Genomic DNA, 21,868 nt, shown 5'->3' with positions numbered 1-21,868 from the left:
TTTAATGTTTAGATAGGAACAATTTAGCTAAGCTTGTGTTAAAAGCAACCCTCATTTTTGTAAAGGGCAAGCCCATGCATAAGCGTGCATCTATTTTTGGCTTATGGGCTATTCTTGATTAATAAAACATAAATACTCAAGAAGTGGAAGGAAGCCGACACTTCTTAAGGGGGGATAGATTGCACCCAATGATTCTCTCTTGTGTTTTTATGATATTTATTAATTTTTCGGTTATAGCAATTTGATTGAAGTGATGAACCGGTTGGCATTTGGTTGGACGGTGTGTCTCCCCATGATCCTAGTGGTTTCAAGAGCACCTGTCGAACTTGGTCTAAGGAGGCTCATGGGCAATAGCCTAGCTTGCTCTTCTTTTTTTAAAAGCTAAGTGTCAATGCTTTAGTATTTACATGGACTTGTAAAATTGGTAAAGGTTTGGAGAGGAGAAGTAACTCAAGCCAGGGAGGGGTGTAGGACACGAAGCTCGAGTTAAGGGGACAAAGGACAACATTAAAGTGGGGAAGGGACAACGATAGCGAAACATGAAAGTTGGGGAGGCAAGGCAGAACAGAGGACATAAAACGTGCAATAGTAGGGCATTACCCAAGTGAAGGGTGAGCAGTGGTGGCATGCAGCAACATATAAGAAGGTTGAGAGAGAGAGAGAGAGAGAGAGAGAGAGAGAGAGATGTATCGCTGTGGTTGCATAGTGCACATGCGCGCGCTTGCACACACACATGACTCACATGTAGAAAACCACCTTGTTTCAAAAAGTTGAGCCGAGAATTTGATAACATATAAAGTTATCAAAACAAAACCTAGGCTAAGGTTATCACCTTGGCTACCTTTGGCTATCCTTAGGTTGGAATTAATATGCCTCAAGAAATCCACATTGGGAGGACTTAATGTGATTATAAATTTGTTTGAAGTACATTTAAGTACGTTACTGGAAAAATGTAAGCATGTATTGATTCATATTAGGCTAGAGAACAAAGGCCTCTTCACACCCACACTTGCCCCACTCTTTTTCTAAGCTCACGTTCTCTGCACTCTCCCCGTTTGCCAAATTGCCGCTGAAGCACACGCAGCTCGGACAGAGCTCCTCCAGCCTCAGAAGGATCTCTCCTCTCCCAAACCCAGTCATAGTTTATGAGGTAAGATCTCATCTCTCCCTTCCTGCGTTTTTCTCTCTCTAACTCTGCAGTTTTCTCCTTCTATTTTTGTGTGCACTTTGTCTGTCTTTTAGTGTTTTCCCATGATTTGTCACATTGGGCTCTCCAGATCGGCTCTTTTCTGCCATTTGGGTCCTCTGTTATTAATCCATTCTGGGCTCCCCTGGCCTTCCGATCTACACATTGTGCCCATTTTGAAGAGGTTTTTGACCATTTAGTTGTATTCATTGGCAATAATCTCTTAATATAACTGAGTGATTGTTAGTGATGCTCGGTGAACACTGTTTAATCCAATCAAACTCATGACTTTATACTCGATCCCCATGAAGAAAAAATATTGAGACCCTTGCCATGATTTAGTGTAATGTTGTGTGATCTTTCTTTTGGGAAGCTGGTCTGGGAAGGACACTTACTGATGTTTTTGTTTTTTTAAATGATTTGTTTGCAGCACTAAGGAGAGGCCGACCCTTGGGTAAGACTTAAGCTCAAAGATTTCAAAAATTTATTGAAATGTTTTTTCTTGGATGAGTTTGATCTTGGATCAAGATAATTAATGTTTCTTTTTGCTTTACATGCATCTATACACATGTCCATGTGCACACATGCTTGAATGGAAGCATGTATACACATCTATACACATGTCCATGTGCACACATGCTTGAATGGAAGCACGCACTCACAACAAGTGCACACACATATACACACATTATGTATTTATGTATGTATCTATAGATGGATAGATAGATAGATATATACATAATATCTGTCTATCTCACAGTTGAGGGAAACTGCAACAGGGACGGCAATCCCAAGGGGTCAGAAACAAAAATGGAAATGCCACCTCAGCACGGAGGGTTGAGGGAGGGAAGGGGCTGAATTTCAGTTCATGGTTGTTTGTACATATGTATGATCATATTATGGGGATGAATTTCAAGGTTTGTGAGAAAAGAAAAGGGAAATGAATTGATGTGATGAAGATTTTCTTACACATGCATGTTGATTTGGGTGAGATGTAGTGGGAAACGGCAAACAGCATGTCCCTCTAGCTATTGAAATGTTCCAGCCAGGGTTACCGAAATGTTTTTTGGCGATAGAAACATGTTTCGGCCCCCTACCTGTCCTGAAATGTTTTTTTGACCCTTTTGAGTAACTGTTTTTTCCGTTTCTTGCAAGTACAATCTATCTGTCTACATACATATATACATATAATATTTATCTATCTATATGTACATATGTATGTATGTATGTATGTTTACCTACCTACCTACCGTCATACATACATACATACAAAATACATACACATACATACATGTCTATCCAAGTGTGTATGTACAGGCGTGCACGTGCACTCAAACACACGTATATATGTATACACGCACCTGCACCAATAAATTTTGTAGTCATCGTTGATTTTGGTTTGTCTCGAATACCAACCTCATGTGCTCGAGCTCAAGTGTGTGCTGATGCTCCAATTTCTCTTCTGTGGGTCCTAAGCGCTTGTTCCTTTGCATGAAATCTGCTTCATCAGCTAGTGTATGATTGTTATGTGCAAGTCTTTGGCTGTTCATCTTTCTCAGTTAGCACTTTATGGTTTATATTTGCTATCAGAGCCTAGATTTCCTACAAGATATTCTTTTCACTGTTCAGACATCATGTGTGTGTTGCCTTCCGGAGTAGGGATCAACTTTAAATAAAGAAAGCATAGTTAGGATTTGGAAAAAGTTACACAAGCTTTTAAGATTTTATCATGGCCATAGATGAGATGATAGCAGCTTTCTCCCCACATGATGGCACAAATAGCAACTCTTTGGCAAGAGCTTTCTATGCAGTTAGTTGCGGTTCTGTAGGGTGCAAGCCCAGATGTTGAAGCGTCTTAAATTCAATAAGAAGATGGATGGTGAGACAATCACCAATTGGGCTTGGGGGTTGACTGCATATGGGAGGTAGTAGGTGGTTTGGATTGGTTTCTCTTGCACATTGTCTGGACAGCTTTGATAGGTGCCAACTTGTCATGGTGGGAGGACTACTTGAAGCATCATGTGGTTAGACATGAGGAGATGACCGTCGTAGCATAGGGTGGTCTCGAAGGAGTTCACTCCTTACTTACCAACGCGGGTGACGGGAGCAATGGGAGAAAACAGGCTGAGCCAATGATCGAGTAGTTGATCAGTTTCAGGAATCTGTCACTCATGCTTCAAAAGCCTATCCAGCGGAAGGAGTAGATGGACATATTTGTGGATGGCTTGAATCTGTCCTTGCACATGCTTGTTTTTGTTCATCGACCTTGTACTTTGTCGAATGTGGTTCATATTGCAACGACCCTTGAGACTTAGTTCTACGCCATAGAGCGGTCTTGAAGGAGTTCACTCCTTGTTTATCAGCATGAGCAGCACGAGCAACGGGATAATTTTGTTCCCCAATGCACACACCATTTAATTTGTTGACACGTGGACATAATCCTACAATTTAGGGGCAGTTTTGGACCAATTTTAGGCAGCTGAGGCATGTGTAAACCATCCTAGCTAAGGGGCCATGGGTTGTGTATTTTTTAGCGCAATATAAACGCATTAAGGGATTTTTATGACATTATTTTTGAGCTTGCAAAAGATTGACAGTCCAACAAGAGTTTTGCCTATAAATATTAAAGCTTGGGTCAAATCTCAGCATTCAATATTGGATAGCTTGAATCAAGCAGTTTGCAGTCCTTACACAACAGGTTTCAGCCCTGTACAGATTTGGAGTAGCAAAGTACATGTAAGGGGAAGCGTAGATCTCTAGATGATTAACCATTAATTTAATCAAACACACTTTGTTCCCACCTTACCTCAGGGCTGACCTGGAACAGCACACACTTTGTTCCCACCTTACCTTTGTCAGAATACGCAGCGGAAATGATAACCAAACTTGGGTAGACAAGAGCAAGTAGACTGCAGAAAATAATCAGCACAAGAAACACAGAGAGATAGGTGTGTAAACTCTTCTCTATACACAAGATCCCGAAAAACTGAATGAGAAAGTGGTGGGGGCTGAGGGGCAATATATACAACTCCATGAGGGCAGTCGGCCAGCAGGAGAGTGTGCCCACGACTGGAGAAAATCCCACGACTGCATAAATGCAGTCGGCCAGCAGCCTGATGCGCACGACTGGTGCAAAAGCAGTCGGCCAGCAGCCCTGATGCCCACGCCTGAAGAAAGTCGAGTCGGCCAGCATTGGGGTGCTCCTGGCATCACATGGTAGCCCTCCCACCACTAGGAAAAAGCACATCCACAACAGAGGCCCTGGTGTATACAAATAGACAGGAGATGACTTCTAACACCCCCTCTCAGCTCCTGGCTGTGAAACCAACCCAAGGGAGCTGGAGTGCCGCCTGAGCGTAGCCTGAGGTAGAGACTTCGTGAAGAGGTCCGCCGCATTGTCCTCTGTCGAACAATAAAGTAGCAAGATGTCAACCGCCAAGATCTTCTCACGTACAAAGTGATACTGTATCTCTATATGCTTGGTCCGGGCATGGAAAATCGGGTTCCGAGCGATAGCTATACAACTCTGGTTATCACACTGGATGACTGTGGGCTCCCTCTGTGGAAACCCAATCTCGCCTAGCAGCCTCCGCAGCCATACAACCTCACAAGCAGCACCACAAGCAGCCCGATACTCTGCCTCTGTCGAAGAAAGGGCAATAGTTGGCTGCTTCTTGCTGCTCCAAGAAACTGCTCCTGAGCCGAGGGTAAAAGTGTATCCTGAAGTAGATCTCCTCGTGTCTGGATCTCCTCCCCAATTTGAGTCACTCCAACCTTGGAGCTTGACTCCATTCCCTCCTGTGTAAAAGAGTCCCAGATCCTTCGTACTATGCAGATACCGCAAGATCCGCAATCCTGCATCCCAATGAGTCTTCAATGGCGTCTGCATAAAAGAGCTCAACAGCCCCACGGAGAAGCTCAAGTCCAATCTGGTGTTCAGCAACCAGATCAATGAACCAACCAACTTCCGGTACTGCGAGGCATCAACTGGCTCACAAGGATCTGTAACGGTTAACTTTGTGTTCGGGTCCATCGGCGAAGTAATAGGCTTGCAGTTCTCCATCCCAAAGGCCTCAAGCAACTCATGAACATACCGCTGCTGAGAGACGAAAAACTCCCTCTGGGTCTGCCAGATCTCCAATCCCAAGAAGAAGTGGAGTAAGCCTAAGTCGGTCATCTCAAACTCCTTTGACAAGGCAGCCTTCGTCACTCCGATGTGCTCCACATGACCGTCGGTGAGAATGAGATCATCCACATAAAGGATGATAAGTGTGACCATGCCGCGTTCCCGAAAGAGATACAGGTTCGGATCTGCAACCGATCTCTGAAATCCAGTCCGAATAAAGAAGGAATCAATCTTCTGATTCCAAGCCCTCGGAGCCTGCTTAAGACCATACAAGGCCTTACGTAACCTGTAAACCATCCCTTCCGATCCTGGAACAATAAAGCCTGGAGGCTGCTCAACATACACCTCCTCCTACAGGTCACCATTAAGGAACGCAGATTTTACATCCATCTGGTACACGGGCCACCTCTGAGAAGAACCAAGGGCAAGAACGGTCCGAATCGTGGTCATCCGCGCTGTCGGTGCAAAGGTATCCTCGTAGTCGATGCCTGGCCGCTGAGCATAACCTTTAGCCACGAGCCTGGCTTTGTGTTTGTCCACCGACCCATCAGCCGCGTACTTGGTCTTAAAGACCCATTTGACACCAATGACTGACCGCTTCGACGGCCTCGGTACCAACTCCCAAGTGTTGTTCTTCTCGATGGCATCAAGTTCCACCTGTATGGCTTCCCTGTGAAAGGGCTTCCTTTACGGAAGTGGGCTCTTTATCCCGCATGATACGAGACATCAGAGCATAGTTCACCTGAAGAAGCTCCGCCGTGTTGCTTTTATCTCGGACTCGATGTGATCTTCGAGGGCTGTCCTCTGTGGTCCACTCGGAGGGTAGCTCCGTGACACCTGACTCCCGAAGGGTGTCTAACAACCACCTAGGTACTCGAACAGATCGTGGAGCCTCTTGTGGTCACGGGGGCTCAACTCCAGCTGTGGGCTCCAACCTCCTGTGATGACTGAGGTGGATCAACTGGAGTGATAGATTGGGAATCATCATCAGACTCCTCTGGATCTCCAAGAAGTGGCGGCTCCTCGACAGTGGATGCTGGAACATGCTCGTCAAAGACCACATCCCGGCTGACAACAATCTCGTTCCTCTCTGGATCAGACAACCTGTATCCCTTGGAAAGAGAGTTATACCCCACAAATACCAGCTTGCGGGACTTGGAGTCAAGCTTCCCCCTCTGCTTCTTCGGAATATGTACATACGCATCACTCCCAAAGACACGGAAGTGCGAGACATCGGGTTTCCTGCCAAAATATGCCTCAAATGGAGTCATATGGGGTACAGAAGTCGTCGGAGAGCGGTTAATGGTATGGACAGCTGTTGCCACAACCTCACCCCAAAGTGGACGAGGAAGATCACGATGCTCCAGCATGGTCCTCGCCATCTCCACCACAGTCCTGTTCTTACGTTCAACAACTCCATTCTCCGAAGGCGATCCGGTATTGGCCAATTCCCTCTTGATGCCATGATCTGCACAAAACCGGAAAAATACAGTCGAGGAGAATTCGCCTCCTTTGTCAGCCCTGAGAGTCTTGATCTGATATCCAGACTCTTTCTCCACCATCACGTGCCAATCCTTGAACCGAGCAAAAGCTTGGTCCTTCTGAGAAAGAAAGTAGACCCACGTGAATCTGGTACAATCATCAACAAGCAGCATGAAGTAGAGAGATCCTCCCAAGGATGGTATCTGCTGTGGTCCACACAAGTCAGTGTGAATCAACTCCAATGGTTTCGAAGCCCGCCTGGAAGCCTGCTTCGGAAAGGATTCCCTGTGCTGCTTACCACGTATGCAAGAACTGTGAATGGGAGAAGAAGAATTAGGGTTAGAGATTCATGTGGGAGACATACACAGAGAGAACAAGGGAGAGAGAGAGTTGTGGGGATAAGTCAACTCATGAAGATATGAGTGTGTGACTCCCCTATCACACATGTATATTGCACTAGTACACATAGTGCACTTAGTACATTAAAAGTACTAAGTGTACTATGTACTATAACTTATGGGCTTGTACACACTATAAGGGTGGGCATTATGCCTTTACCCCAACAACCTCCCACTTAAAGGCAAAGTGCCCTTAAGTAAAGGAAAAGAAAAATCAGCATGTACATGATAATATACAAGGCCATATCAAGGCTGAAAATGGCCTCATCCAATGCCCATCAAGTGTCTGCAATGAGCAAACCGCTCCGGAGGCAAACTCTTTGTCAACAGATCAGCCGGGTTGTCATCCGTATGAATCTTAACAAGCTGAATTTGCTTGTTCTCTATCACCTCTCTGATGAAGTGATACTTCACATCCACATGCTTCGTCTTTGCATGAAAGACAGGGTTCTTTGCCAACTGGATGGCACTCTGATTGTCACAATGCAACAATGGAATATCCCCTGTATAACCCAAATCAACCACTAACCGAGATAGCCATAATGCCTCCTTGCAAGCCTCTGTGGTTGCAATATACTCGGCCTCTGTAGTAGATAAGGCTGTGCACTTCTGCATCCTGGATATCCATGACACAGCACCTCCTGTGAATGTAAACACATAACCGGTAGTAGACTTCCGGTTATCTGGATGACCGGCATAATCCGAATCCGTGTAACCATGCACTAATGCATCCTGTTTGCCAAAACAAATGCACATATCCTGTGTGCCCTTCAGGTATCTCATGACACCTTTCACTGCTTCCCAATGCTTCTTGCCAGGGTTGGCCATGTATCTAGAAACCACTCCCACTGCAAATGCAATGTCCGGCCTAGTAGCAACCATGGCATACATGAGACTGCCACAAGCTGAAGCATACGGAATCTTGGCCATATCAGCCCTGCCACTATCTGACTGTGGGCTGTCCATAGCACTGAGTTTCACATATGGAGGCAAAGGAGTACTAGTCTTCTTCCCCCCGTCCATATTGAACCTCTGCAAGACTTTGCCAATGTATTCCTTCTGAGACAAATACAACACATGCTGATTTCTGTCCCGAAGTATCCGCATACCCAAAATGTGATTTGCATCACCCAAATCCTTCATATCAAAGGTTTGATGCAGCCTCTGCTTCAAGGTATCCATCTCCTTACGAGATTTCCCGGCAATCAACATATCATCAACATACAAGATGAGGATCAATAGACTGCCATCCAAAGCTTTCTTGGTGTACAAGCAGTGATCTATGTCACTTCTCCTGAATTTCTGGGATTTCATGAATGTATCAAATTTATGATACCATTCCCTTGGTGCCTGTTTGAGCCCATAAAGATTCTTTTTCAGCTTGCATACAAGCTTCTCCTTTCCACTCACTGCATAACCCTCTGGCTGCTGCATATATATCTCCTCATGGAGATCACCGTGAAGAAAAGCAGTCTTCACATCCATCTGAATCAAGTCCAGATCATCATGTGCAACCAAAGCTAACACAGCTCTAAGTGTGGTCATTTTGACCATTGGAGAGAAGATCTCCTCAAAGTCCACACCATATTCCTGCTTAAAGCCCTTAGCCACTAACCTGGCTTTGTATCTTGGCTTTGCATCAGGTGCAACTTTGAGCCTGTAAACCCACTTGCATGGCAAAACCTTCTTGCCTGCAGGCAAATGCACCAACTTCCATGTTCCATTTTTGTGCAGAGAATCCATCTCTGACTTCATGGCACGCTCCCAAAGAGCCTTGTCTGCCCTCTGTAAAGCCTCCTTATAACATGAGGGCTCCCCACAGTCAGTGAGCATCAAGTAGTCAACCCCTGGAACAAACCTGTCAGGGGCTCTGGAGGGTCTAGTGGACCTCCGTACCCAATGACCATCATTTGCAGGTTGCTGTCCAGCCTGCATATCACCCATTGGTGGCTCCTGTTCCATGCCATAAGGCTGAAATATCATGCCCGGTATTTCTTCTAACTGTGGTATATCCATAGGGATATCTTCTGCCATCTCTGGCTGTCCATTTGGACCATTTTCAGCACCATTTAAGGGCTGGTTTTCCTGCTGTAATGGCTGATTTACAGCCCTTGGTTGTTGTCCATGATGTCCATCATCATCAAAGATGACTCTGCCAGGCTCCTGTTGCCTTGCAGGCTCCTTATATATGCATGTTTCATAAAAAATGACATCATTGCTGCGTATAATCTTTCTATTCACGGGATCCCAAAGTCTATACCCCATTTCACCTCTGTCACCATATCCTAGGAATATGCATTTGTGAGACTTAGGATCAAGTTTGGTGCGCATTTCCCTACGTACGTGCACGTACGCAACGCAACCAAACACTCTCAAGTGCTTGTATGACGGAGGCTTCCCTGTCCATACTTCTTCTGGCACTTTCCCACCAAGCCTCGTGTTAGGTGACCTATTTATAAGATGAACGGCTGTCATAACAGCTTCAGCCCAAAAACCATGAGGTAACGCAGCATGTGACAACATAGAACGGACCTTCTCCTGAATGGTCCTCTTCATCCTCTCTGCTGTCCCGTTTTGTGGAGGATCATAAGGAGTAGAGAGCTCCCTCTTGATGCCTTTAGCATCACAAAAGTCCTGAAACTGTTTGGACATGTACTCTCCACCATCGTCGGAACGCAAAGCCTTCAGTGTTTTGCCAGTTTGATTCTCAACAAGAGCAACAAACTTCTGAAACACTGAGAATGTATCACTCTTCAAACGAAGAGGATAAACCCACACCTTGCGTGTGGCATCATCAATAAAAGACACAAAGTATTTTGCCCCTCCCAAAGAAAGCTTAGGCATCTCACATACATGTGTATGCACAAGCTCTAACTGAGCATCTTTCTGTCCAAGAGCTTTCTTTTGGGGGCACTGGAGTTGCCTGCCATAAATACAATGCTCACAAAACTGAAAACTTGAAAACTTTAGAGAAGGCAAGTAACCCAAACGAGACAATTGCTCCATTCCTTTGACACTCATGTGTCCCAACCGGCTATGCCACATAGAGATTTCCGGCAGCTCGGTTGCATTTACATTAGCATGGTGACAAACACCTGCATGCATAAAGTAAAGAGTGTCCACCTTAGAGCCTCTGGCAACAACCAGTGAGCCCTTACTAATCTTCCACTTTCCACGACCAAATGTGGTAACATAATCAGCATCATCAAGCTGTCCAGTAGAAAGCAGATTCTTCTTGATCTCAGGCACATGCCTGACATCATGGAGCATAAGCTGTGAGCCATCTGAAAACACAAGCCTCACATCACCTCTGCCAAGAATCTTGCATGCATGGCTATCACCCAAATAAACCACTCCTTCATTGCCAGCAGTATACCTGACAAACAAGTCTCTGCAACCTGTGACATGAAAGGAGGCACCTGAATCAATGATCCATGAGTGCATACCATGACCACCTGTAAGAAGTGAATGGGCATCAAGTGAAGACGTAAATAGGACCTCATCCTCACTGCCACCTGCATGTGACACATTGATTTCTTCAATCTTGACTCCACTTTTGCCCTTTGGCTTTACATCTTTGGCTTCATCTTTCTCTTTGTCTTTGCCTTTTCCCTTTTCCTTTTGATCATTTTTCCATTTGTAGCATTGCTTTTTAATGTGTCCCTTCTTGCCACAATAATGGCATTCCAAATCCTTTTTGGAGCGAGACTTGCTCCCTCTCCGTTCTTGGCTTTTTCCCCTTTGTTGGGATCTCCCACGTGCATTCATTGCATTGGACTTTCCAACAGAGTTGTTTTTCCTGTTCATCTCTTCTTGAAGAAGAGCACCCTCAACATCTGCATATGACAGCATAGCATGCGAATTGCTAGTGGCTGTCCTGAATGTATCCCAACTCTTTGGCAAAGTGCATAAGAGAAAAGTGGCTTTGAACTCATCGTCCATCGCCAACTTTTGATTTATAACTTGGCTGACAATACCATTAAACTCATTTAGATGGGCTGCCATAGACGCCCCTTCCTTCATCTGAAGACCTATGAGTTTCTTCAACCAATACACTTTGCTTGAGGCACTTTGTTGGGCATACAAGTCCTGCAATCTCTGCCACATTCCCCAAGCTGTCTTCTCTTCACGAATGCTGAAAAGTAATGAGTCTGACACAGACAACATGATAGTAGATCTTGCCAGCTCATCCATATCTTCCCACTCTTCAGCAGTAAGAGAAGCGGGCATTACACCCCTTTCTTTGATAGGCTTGTGCTGCTTTTTCTGGAGCAACACATTATAGCACTGGGTTTGCCAAATATCATAGTTATGTGAGCCTTCAAGCTTCTTGATGTGAAGCAATGAAGAGCTCTCACCTGTGGTTGCCATAGCAATATGCAACCTGTCAATGCCTGACTCCCTGCAAAATGTGCAAACACTGCACCAAAAGCACACAAAGTGCTCACAGTTGTTCTCCCAAGCTTTATCTCCCACTACGGAAGCAAGAATGCAACTTTTCTCCCACTGTTTGTGATGAAATCACCAAAATCTGGTTGCTGCAGATTTAGGACAGCACCTTAAATGTGCTCTGTTGCCCTTCCAAAGTATTGTACAGCAGTACTAAGTGCTCACCAATGATATACCAAACCTGTACTGGCAAGTACAGCAGCTGTAAATGAACCTTTTGCTCACTCAAATCAATGTGCAGCCATGCCAAAACTTGTACAAAGCTGTACCAAATCTGTACCAGCAGGTACAGTAGCAATAAATGCTCTCCTGGCTGTCCAAAAGAGTGAAAATCAGACTTTTACAGTCCCGAACACTGCATACAACAGTCCCGAACAGAAATTGGGCAAAAGCCCCTTGACTGCAAGCTGATTTCTGAGGATTCAAGGCATAAAAGTGTTGCCTGCTGCTTTGCCAAGCTTAACAAGCATAAAATCTTGAAAAGTCCCTCGATTTAAGATCAATTTCTGATCATACATGGTACATTAACGCACATGGAGGCATCCAGAGTCTTCGGGATTGCTTCCCCCTGGCCACATATACATCCGATACATGAAAGCCACTTGATTTACAGGCACATTGAGTGCTTGACAGGCATCAACACATTGCCCAAAGCATCAAATGCGAGTGCCTGCATGCAAATCAACCCAATCGGCACAAAAGCCCCTTGATTTGCACTGCAATTTGCTGCAATTTTGCCCGAATGTGTGATTTCTCACATCATACAGCATGTATGAGTGCTTAATTGCACAATTACATCAAAAGCCCCAAATTTCGACATCCAATTTCCTGCAAATTGATCCTGATTGTGACCAATTTCCTGCAAATTGATCCTGATTGTGACCAATGTCACCCAATTTTGCCAATTTTGCTCAGAAATTGAGCAATTCGGCACCTGTACCTGCACAATTAATGATTGTACCTGCCCAATTGCAAGTCCCAAAAAAAATTGAAGCAAGATACCTTGTAATTTCTGATTTTTTGTTGCAGAAAAAAAAAGTTCATGAATTTGGTGCTGCTATTGATGCTGATGCTGATGCTCCTGCAGCTGTAGCTGATGCACGGGCTTCTGTTGAATGTGCTGTTGACGGGCACCGGGGTTCTGCTCGCGCTGGGCTTCTGCTTGCGGGTGGCTAATCACCCGATGGAGCTGCTCCTTTTTCACACCAGGCAGAGGCGGCGAAGGCGAGCGTGCATTCATTCGTGCCCAGCCAGCAACGCAGGCTGGCTACTAGGCGCCCTCCTTCGCACGGCGCCCAACTAAAAAAAAAAAACAAACGCTGCACATGTTCGTTTGTTGACGCCGCCTTGTGGCTAACGCTCGCCACGTGCAAAGTTGGGTACGCCGCTGCACTCCGTGTCCGCCTGGCTGCTGGCTACCTGCGCTGCAGCCTGGGCTTCGCTACGAGCTTGCCTTTCCAGACTTGGTAGAGTCGTTTGCCATTCGTGATGGTGGCAGAATCAGGTCCCCCTTTGAACACGTTGCTCAGCTGGGGGCTTGGTGTTATGTCCATCCTCAATGGCTTTCTGTGAGATCGAACAGAACTAACCCTAGATGGATCCTCCACAGCTTCATGCACCCCAAGGCATTTCGGCAGAGGGGCTCCACTTTCCCCTTGCCTGCACACACAGGAAGCGAAGAAGCTTTTTGATTTTTTTTTTCTGTCAACGCAGAAGGCCCACTTGTTTTAAAAGCTGAAGAGGGCGACGGTTCTAAAGGGGTGAAGCTACTAGTTTCGGCCGTCCTCAGATTGTGATGTATCCAGCAAGAACAAGCCACAGGCTATGACCATGGCTCTGATACCAGTTGAATGGGAGAAGAAGAATTAGGGTTAGAGATTCATGTGGGAGACATACACAGAGAGAACAAGGGAGAGAGAGAGTTGTGGGGATAAGTCAACTCATGAAGATATGAGTGTGTGACTCCCTTATCACACATGTATATTGCACTAGTACACACAGTGCACTTAGTTCATTAAAAGTACTAAGTGTACTATGTACTATAACTTATGGGCTTGTACACACTATAAGGGTGGGCATTATGCCTTTACCCCAACAAACTGCAGCGTCCTTGCCTATTACCAACATCTGGCAAGCCAACCACCATCTGGTCCCGGAAGGCGCGCCGCAAAGCATCCACATTTAAGTGGCCAAAACGAAAGTGCCACAAATCTCCGACCTGAGAGCCTGTCAATGAGGAGAGTGCAGAGAGCTTGTAGATGCCATTCTCCACACCGCCTTCCCAAACAACTTTGCCTGTCTCACGGTCCCTTAGAGCAACTGAATGCTCCTCAAATTCCACCCGAAAGCCAGTCTTGCATACCTCATGCACTGACAGAAGATGAAAACCCAGAGCAGGGACATAAAGAACACGGGAAGCATGCTTGCCCCCCTTGCCGTCGGGAATAATCTCCATCCGGCCCTCACTATGTATCGGAATAGTGGAGTTATCGCCAATAAAGATACGACCTGACTGCCGTTTCAGATTCAGAAAGAAGTCACGGGATGGAGTCATGTGCCTGGAAGTACCACTGTCGAGAATCCATTCCCGGGTATCCTTCGCGGTGAAGCCAACTGCCTCCTCGCTCGAAGATGATGAAGCATCGGAGTCCACCATCTCTAAGTGCACAAATGCCGGAGTCTTCGCAGCTGAGGCTGAGGAATCAACACTCTTCCCTGTCCGCTTAGGGCACTTCCTCCAGTAGTGGCCTTCCTCGCCACAATCATTACAAGATCTTTCGGCCTTCAGCTTCTCTCGTTCTGGATCAGGCTTCTTCTCAGAAGACTTCTCCGGTGAAGCCTTCCCTTTGCCCTTGTTGGTATTACGGCCTTTTGATCGTTGGCCAGTTAAGGCCTCCGAACCTCTGCCGTGAGGAGGGTTCGTGAAACGTTCCTCCTAGTCCAAGACCATTGGCACAAGCTCCTCCCAAGTAATGGTGCTGAGCCTGCCACTCGTGATCAACGAGGAATAGAAAGCAGAATACTGACCAGGCAAGTGGGAAAGTAACGTGATGGCCATATCTTCGGATGATATCTCTTTCCCAGCTTGAAGGACTTCCTGCTGAAGGGCCTGTAGCTTGTTAATGTGTTCCCGCATCGTCGAGGACTTTGCAGGGTTCATAACCCGCATCTGCACTTCCAAGGATATCCGCTTCATGGGTGACACCCTGTTATACAAAGAAGCCAAGTGCTCCCATATGCCTCTCGCCAGCGTCATGTGCTTCACATGGTTGATCACCTGTGGCGTGCAATTGAGGAAAATAAACGACCGGACCCTGGCGTTGACACGGTCCCACATGTGTGCCTGTGCCTCTCGGTCCTTCCTCGTCGATAATAACTCCCCTTCCTCAGCTTCCGGCCGTGGCACCCCTATGATAATAAAATCAGCAAGGTCATATGACTCCAGAACTGACTCCATCATGACCTTCCAGATGCCATAATTGGACCCGTCCAACTGACGATCCACTGGGAACGTGGGGAGAGTCGGAATCTTCACGTGCTTCTCAGCCATCTCTAGTAAATCTGCCATCTCGGAGAGTAACCTGAAAGGGTGGGTGGGTGGGAAAAATCTGAAAATCTGCAAGCGGCTGTCCAGCACCTTTGCCCGCCTTCCTCTTGCACCTTCTCTTCCCGTTCAGCCCGAAATAGTCCACCAATCAGCAACCTGTTGCTCCCCCTCTTGCTCAGAAAAACGCCCAAGATCTCCTAGAGCCTAGGGCTCTGATACCATGTCAGAATATGCAGCGGAAATGATAACCAAACTTGGGCAGACAAGAGCAAGTAGACTGCAGAAAATAATCAGCACAAGAAACACAGAGAGATAGGTGTGTAAACTCTTCTCTATACACAAGATCCCGAAAAACTGAATGAGAAAGTGGTGGGGGCTGAGGGGCAATATATTCAACTCCATGAGGGCAGTCGGCCAGTAGCAGATAGTGCCCACGACTGGAGAAAATCCCACGACTGCATATTTTACTCCTTTGGAGGCAAGACATGATGTACTGGATGAGCTTCACTTTCTGTTTGATAGTCGTCATTCTATGCCTTTTAGTAGTTGGCATGAGAGTTTTCGTTTGCAACATTAATGGTCTCCTTGGTGGAGCATAGTGACAGGGGGACGGCGGGACGCCCACGTGGGACGTGGGAACGCCGTCCCGAACAACGACACTTGCGTAACGGCGGCGGGACGGCCTGGGGGACGGTATGGATGGGACGTGACCAGGGGACGCCCGTCCCCGCCCGGGGGAACGGGGGGACGTCATCATTCGGGGACGGGGGGACGTCTGCAACGGCTACAGTTCCAGCTATTTTTTTTTTCAAATAACGGCTACTAGCCGTTGGCGGCTGGCCGTTTGAGAGTTTGTGAGAGAGAGAGAGAGAGAGAGAGAGAGCCAGCTGCCATATTCTATATAATGGGTTGCAAGCTACTCCTCTTCTACTCAAGCCTTCCAAGACTTGAGTTCCTCTCCACCATCTCCCTCTCCTACTCAAGCTTTCCTCTCCACTATCTCCCTCTCCTACTCCACCACCTTCCTCTCCACCCTCTCCTACTAGACTACTTCAATCTTTCCTCTACTTCTCCTACTCTACCCTCTAAGCTCTCTCCACCCTCTTCTACTAGACTACTACTAAGTTACTAACTATTCATGGCATCCTCTTCTCGTGCGGGCGGTAGGAGTAGAACGGATGGGTGGTCATGGTGGGATGAGGTCAACTTCGAGCCTCCTACTCATGCGGGGGGTGCACGTCCATGGACATGCAAGCTTTGCCCATATAAGCGTGTGGGTGGGGCCAATAGGGTGAGGGCCCATTTGTTGCATGAGCCCGGTCATGAGGTGAAATTTTGTGAGCGGGTCACACTGGAGATAAGAAAGGAGCTTCTTGCAAAGCTTGCCGCCCATCAAGCTTTGAGTGCAAGCCAAAGGGTGCGTGCAGTGGATCCCAACACTTATGTCACTCCAACCCAAACATCAGGTTCTACATCAGGTGGTGGTGTATCTTCATCTTCACGTCCTCCTCGTGGCACTTCTCGAGGTTTCACACAAACCGCCTTCTCAATGCCGCAACCTAGTCCACCCTCTCTCTCTCGTCGGCAAAGTACTCTTGAGGGGAGTTGGGATCCCAAAAAGAAGGAGGAGGTTGATACCGCGGTGGCCCGCTTCTTTTTTCATGACCACATTGCTTTTCGTGTGGCACGGTACGTATTTCACTCACATGATTTCATCATCATGTCTCACGAGTCACGATTCACGGGTCACCATTTTGTCATTCTAATTACTTACCCTCTTTTTTTTTGAAATGATAAATAGGTCCGACTACTTCAAAACGATGGTGAAGAAGATTGGCGAGTATGGTCCTCACTACACACCTCCATCCTCCGAAACCTCGCGGACCACTATGCTTGACAAGGAGAAACGCCTTGTTGAGCAAGCGGCGGCAAACACAAAGAGACAATGGGCTCGCAATGGAGTCTCTTTGATTGCAGACGGATGGAGTGACACGTGGAAAAGGTCTATCCATGGTCTTGTGGCATACTCACGGGGGGAGATGTACTTTGTCTCCTCACATGATGCTTCAGGGACGGGAAAGAGTGCGGATGTACTTGCTGCTGAGTGGAGTAGCGCTGTCGAGATTATCGGCCCTGAATGTGTGATCGGTTTCGTCACGGATGGTGAGGCGACAAACAGGGCAGCGGGAGCTATTCTTGAGAGTATGTATCCTCAAATCACCGTCTCTTTTTGCATGGCACATTGTCTCAATAATCTTTTGAAAGATATTGGGAAATTGTCATGGATTGAATCGGTGATTGATGATGCATGTGCAATTGTGACCTTCATCAACAATCACACATACCTTCGATCCGAGTTTGGGAAGAGGTCCACAAAGGTCCTTCTCAAGTACTCGGACATTCGCTTTGCATACAACTTTCTTATGTTGCATCGCTTGAAGGATTGTCAGGGTGCCGTGCGGCAACTATTCATTAGTGATGAGTTTTGCTCCTCATCTTTTGCATGTACACAGGTGGGGATTTCATGCAAGAAAAAGGTCGACGATGCTGATTTTTGGGAGGACCTCAAGCGTACTGACGCCATGGTGCATCCCATTGTCCACTTGCTCAGGATTGTTGATGCTATGCAGCCATGCATCGGCAAAGTATATGAAGCCATGGACCGGATGATAGAGAGTCTTGAGAAGCTTGAGCCAGACGTAGATAGATATGAGGAGATCCACTCGCTTTGTGTGGCGAGATGGAGCTCATATTCCTCTCCTTTACATGCAGCTGCTTTTATGGTGGACCCAGAATTTCAGGGAAAAGAGCAGGAGGGTGATAAAGAGGTGAGCAACGGTTGGAGACTCATCTTGGATCACCTCACGTCGGATGCAGAAATCAGGCGCAAAATTAGAGACCAGCTCTCTAATTACAGGGCATTTCAAGCATAGTTACCACGGAACGTCGTTCCGCCTTCCTGGAACGCCGGAACGCCGTTCCGGGCGAAGGCACGTTCTCGGAACGTCGGAACGTTCCGAAATTTTTTTTTTTTTTGGGGGGGGGGGGTGTGTTTTGCTTGCAGAAATGTATGTTCATGTCTTGGGGGAGCAAATATTAGGAAGCATATTTGGCTATCCGTATACAAAAAGTTACATTTTTTTGTGTCATATGCTGACATGTCATATGACGCGGCGTTCCGCGACGTTCCCGATCCGCTCCCGTTCCCGCTCCCGTTCCCGCTCCCGTTCTAGCATCCGACGTTCTCGGAACGTTCCCGTTCCGCGGTAACTATGATTTCAAGGCTCATATGCGCAGCAGGACAGATTCAAGGTTGGTGCAGCATTATGGTGGGAGGACTTCGGATCAGATGGATCAGAGCTACAATAGTTGGCGATCTGGATCTTGAGCCAGTCCATTAGCTCTTCTTGCCTAGAGCAATTATGGTCCTCCTACAGTCACATTTCATCAAAGAAAAGAAATCGGCTTGGGGTGGAAAGAGCTAATGATCTTGTCTTCATTAGCGCAAACTTGCGCATGCTTGGCAAGAGTGCAAGATGCAATGCTGATACTTTTACACAGTGGGAGATGGAACAAGAGGAGGCAGCTACAACTATTGCACAGGAGGGTGGGACAGATGGTTCTCATCATGAGCCTTCATCGGATGACACAACCCCCATCCACACTTCACGCACTCATGATCATGAGGCTAGCACCTCTCTTATTGGGAGCGCAGAGTATGAGAGCGAGTGACTTATATTTTGTATCGCCTAGGCCCCAACATCTTTTGAGTATATCTATTTAATGTTATCAACTTTAAAGTCTTTCTTTTCCGACTTTGCAAGTCTTGACTCCGGACAGTTCATGCTCAGTTTTTGGGGTTGTTTTGGCTTGGTGTTTGGCGCTTTTCTTTTGGCTCCGTTACAGGCTGATTTATGGACTGTTTGTGAGCTGATTATGGGATTGTTTTTGAGATTTTTTCGGATGGCTTTTCGTGTTGTGTTTGTGTGTCTTGGCACTGGGCAAGAGCTGTGCTGATGCTTTGTGGAAAATCCGGTGTTGTATGCACCCGCACCTTGGTTTATTGTAGAAGCTTCTCTCTCTCTCTCTAAATAAAGAAGTTCCTAGGGAGGCCGGCCGTTCCGGCTTAGTGCGATGTTATTGTATTATTTATGGTTCTTCCGCTGTGTCTTCATACTATCTGTCTGGTATTTGAAGTGTTGGTCTATCTATTGTTACGGGTTCCCCCCCCCTTTTGGCTTGTTACAGTGGTATCAGAGCATAGGCTTTCTCGGAAGCAAGAGGCTTCCTTTCAACGATGAGAAAGAGAAAAGATCAAAAGTGGGGACTACACTGAGCAACAGTTTTGCTATTGAGCTTGTGGAAGCAATCATGAGCATGAGCAGTAGATGTTGGGGTAAAGGCATTATGCCCACCCTTATAGTGTGTACAAGTCCATAAGTTATAGTACATAGTACACTTAGTACTTTTAATGTACTAAGTGCACTATGTGTACTAGTGCAATATACATGTGTGATAGGGGAGTCACACACACACTTGGTGAGTTGACTTATCCCCACAACTCTCTCTCCCTTCTTTCTCTGTGTGTTTGTCTCCCACATGAACTCTAACCCTAATTATCTCTCCCATTCAACTGGTATCAGAGCATTCTTGATCCCCTCCCTCTTCTTATGATGGATGCACCCTGTTTTTCTCTTACAGAACTGTAGAGATTCGCTTCTTCACTCCTTTGCCCAGCTGCTGGTTGGGCAGCAAAGTATAGTGCGTAGGCTAATGGCAAAGCTCCACGAAGAAGCCAGATAGCAGGAAGGCGCGGGTGGAGAAGAAGGCGAAGAGCTGGACTTTGGCGTGAGCAAAGCACAGGGCAGAGCTGCATGCTTTATCTACAGCAGCGCTTGCAGCAAACGAGTCGGGCGTCGAGCGGGAGAAACAAGGAACTTTCTGGCCAGCGCTGCAAAGCAACGTGGTGAGGCAGGCGAGAGCAGCGGCGCTTCACCATCGTGTGCAGCTGAGGAGTCGGGCGCCGTGCGTCGCCAACCTCATAGCGAAACTCGAACGAGCACGTGGCAAATAGGAGTCGGGCGCCGTGCTGGAGCTTTCGCGCACAACAGGAGGAAGTCACGTCGCGTGTAGCGTTGGTGGCCACAAGGCGTCAGACTCTTGGCCCCAAGGCGTAGCAAAGTACACCTGCACGAACATAACGAGGGCTGCCCAGCCAGCAGCGTAGGCTGCTCAGCTGCTGCCCAGCAGCAGCAGCCACGCTGCCCAATCAAGCAGCGCAGAGGGCTGCCCAGCCAACCAGGCGTAGCCAGCGTTTCATAGCAGCAGCAGCCAGCCATCCGTACACGCACAGCAACGAGCAGGAGCATCAGCATCAACATCAGCAAGAAGTGCCCCCCCCCCCCCCCCTTCTGCAGCAGCATCAGCAAACTCCCCTTTCCTGCAACAAAAAATCAAAAAAATTACCTGAGGTATTTGCTTTTTGGAATTTGCATGTCCAATTTGCAATTGAGCAGGTACAATCATCAATTGAGCAGGTCAAGTGCCGAATTGCTCAATTTTTGAGCAAAATTGGCAAAATTGGGTGACATTGGTCACAATCAGGATCAATTTGCAGGAAATTGGATGCCGAAATCTGGGGCTTTTGATGTAATTGTGAAATTAAGCATTCATACATGCTGTATGATGTGAGAAATCACACATTCGGGCAAAATTGCAGCAAATTGCATTGCAAATCAAGGGGCTTTTGTGCCGATTGGGTTGATTTGCATGCAGGCACTCGCATTTGATGCTTTGGGCAATGTGTTGATGCCTGTCAAGCACTCAATGTGCCTGTAAATCAAGTGGCTTTCATGTATTGGATGTATATGTGGCCAGGGGGAAGCAATCCCGAAGACTCTGGATGCCTCCATGTGCGTTAATGTACCATGTATGATCAAAAATTGATCTTAAATCAAGGGACTTTTCAAGATTTTATGCTTGTTAAGCTTGGCAAAGCAGCAGGCAACACTTTTATGCCTTGAATCCTCAGAAATCAGCTTGCAGTCAAGGGGCTTTTGCCCAATTTCTGTTCGGGACTGTTGTATGCAGTGTTCGGGACTGTAAAAGTCTGATTTTCACTCTTTTGGACAGCCAGGAGAGCATTTATTGCTATTGTACCTGCTGGTACAGATTTGGTACAGCTTTGTACAAGTTTTGGCATGGCTGCACATTGATTTGAGTGAGCAAAAGGTTCATTTACAGCTGCTGTACTTGCCAGTACAGGTTTGGTACATCATTGGTGAGCACTTAGTACTGCTGTACAGTACTTTGGAAGGGGAACAGAGCACATTTAAGGTGCTGTCCTAAATCTGCAGCAACCAGATTTTGGTGATTTCATCACATACAGTGGGAGAAAAGTTGCATTTGTGCTTCCGCAGTGGGAGATAAAGCTTGGGAGAACAACTGTGAGCACTTTGTGTGCTTTTGGTGCAGTGTTTGCACATTTTGCAGGGAGTCAGGCATTGACAGGTTGCATATTGCTATGGCAACCACAGGTGAGAGCTCGTCATTGCTTCACATCAAGAAGCTTGAAGGCTCACATAACTATGATATTTGGCAAACCCAGTGCTATAATGTGTTGCTCCAGAAGAAGCAGCACAAGCCTATCAAAGAAAGGGGTGTAATGCCCGCTTCTCTTA

The 21,868-nt window shown here is 46.8% G+C and overlaps 2 protein-coding genes across 2 annotated transcripts in view; both read left to right on the top strand.

Annotated features, from left to right (window-relative positions):
- The first annotated feature begins 944 nt into the window (after nucleotides 1–944).
- LOC147605907 (uncharacterized) overlaps nucleotides 945–21,868 on the top strand; it is a 74,305-nt gene continuing 53,381 nt past the window's right edge. Inside the window, exons 1-2 of the mRNA XM_086792850.1 lie at nucleotides 945–1,150; nucleotides 1,617–1,640. Coding sequence (XP_086648976.1) covers nucleotides 1,146–1,150; nucleotides 1,617–1,640 — 29 coding nt within the window. The 5' untranslated portion in view covers nucleotides 945–1,145. The remainder of the gene's footprint in view (nucleotides 1,151–1,616; nucleotides 1,641–21,868) is intronic.
- LOC147605909 (uncharacterized) lies at nucleotides 13,130–18,121 on the top strand. Its single transcript, XM_086792544.1, has 3 exons — nucleotides 13,130–13,209; nucleotides 16,479–16,877; nucleotides 16,990–18,121. Exons 1-3 carry the CDS (start codon nucleotides 13,130–13,132, stop codon nucleotides 18,119–18,121), a joined length of 1,611 nt encoding a protein of 536 aa, XP_086648670.1.

Source organism: Cibotium barometz, chromosome 58 (genome assembly GCF_041138505.1).
Source record: "Cibotium barometz isolate CiBa-2024 chromosome 58, ASM4113850v1, whole genome shotgun sequence".
NCBI classification, from domain to species: Eukaryota; Viridiplantae; Streptophyta; class Polypodiopsida; order Cyatheales; family Cibotiaceae; genus Cibotium; species Cibotium barometz.
Note: the sequence above shows the minus strand (reverse complement) of the source record. Positions and strands in the feature narration are given on the sequence as shown.

What these genes read in the sequence shown, in the direction of transcription:
- LOC147605909 (XM_086792544.1), top strand. Translation starts at nt 13,130, where the DNA reads ATGGTGGCAGAATCAGGTCCCCCTTTGAACACGTTGCTCAGCTGGGGG. An exon ending in TCCATCCTCAATGGCTTTCT is followed by an intron (nt 13,210 to 16,478) that starts GTGAGATCGAAC and finishes TGGGGCCAATAG; the next exon opens with GGTGAGGGCCCATTTGTTGC. An exon ending in ATTGCTTTTCGTGTGGCACG is followed by an intron (nt 16,878 to 16,989) that starts GTACGTATTTCA and finishes AATGATAAATAG; the next exon opens with GTCCGACTACTTCAAAACGA.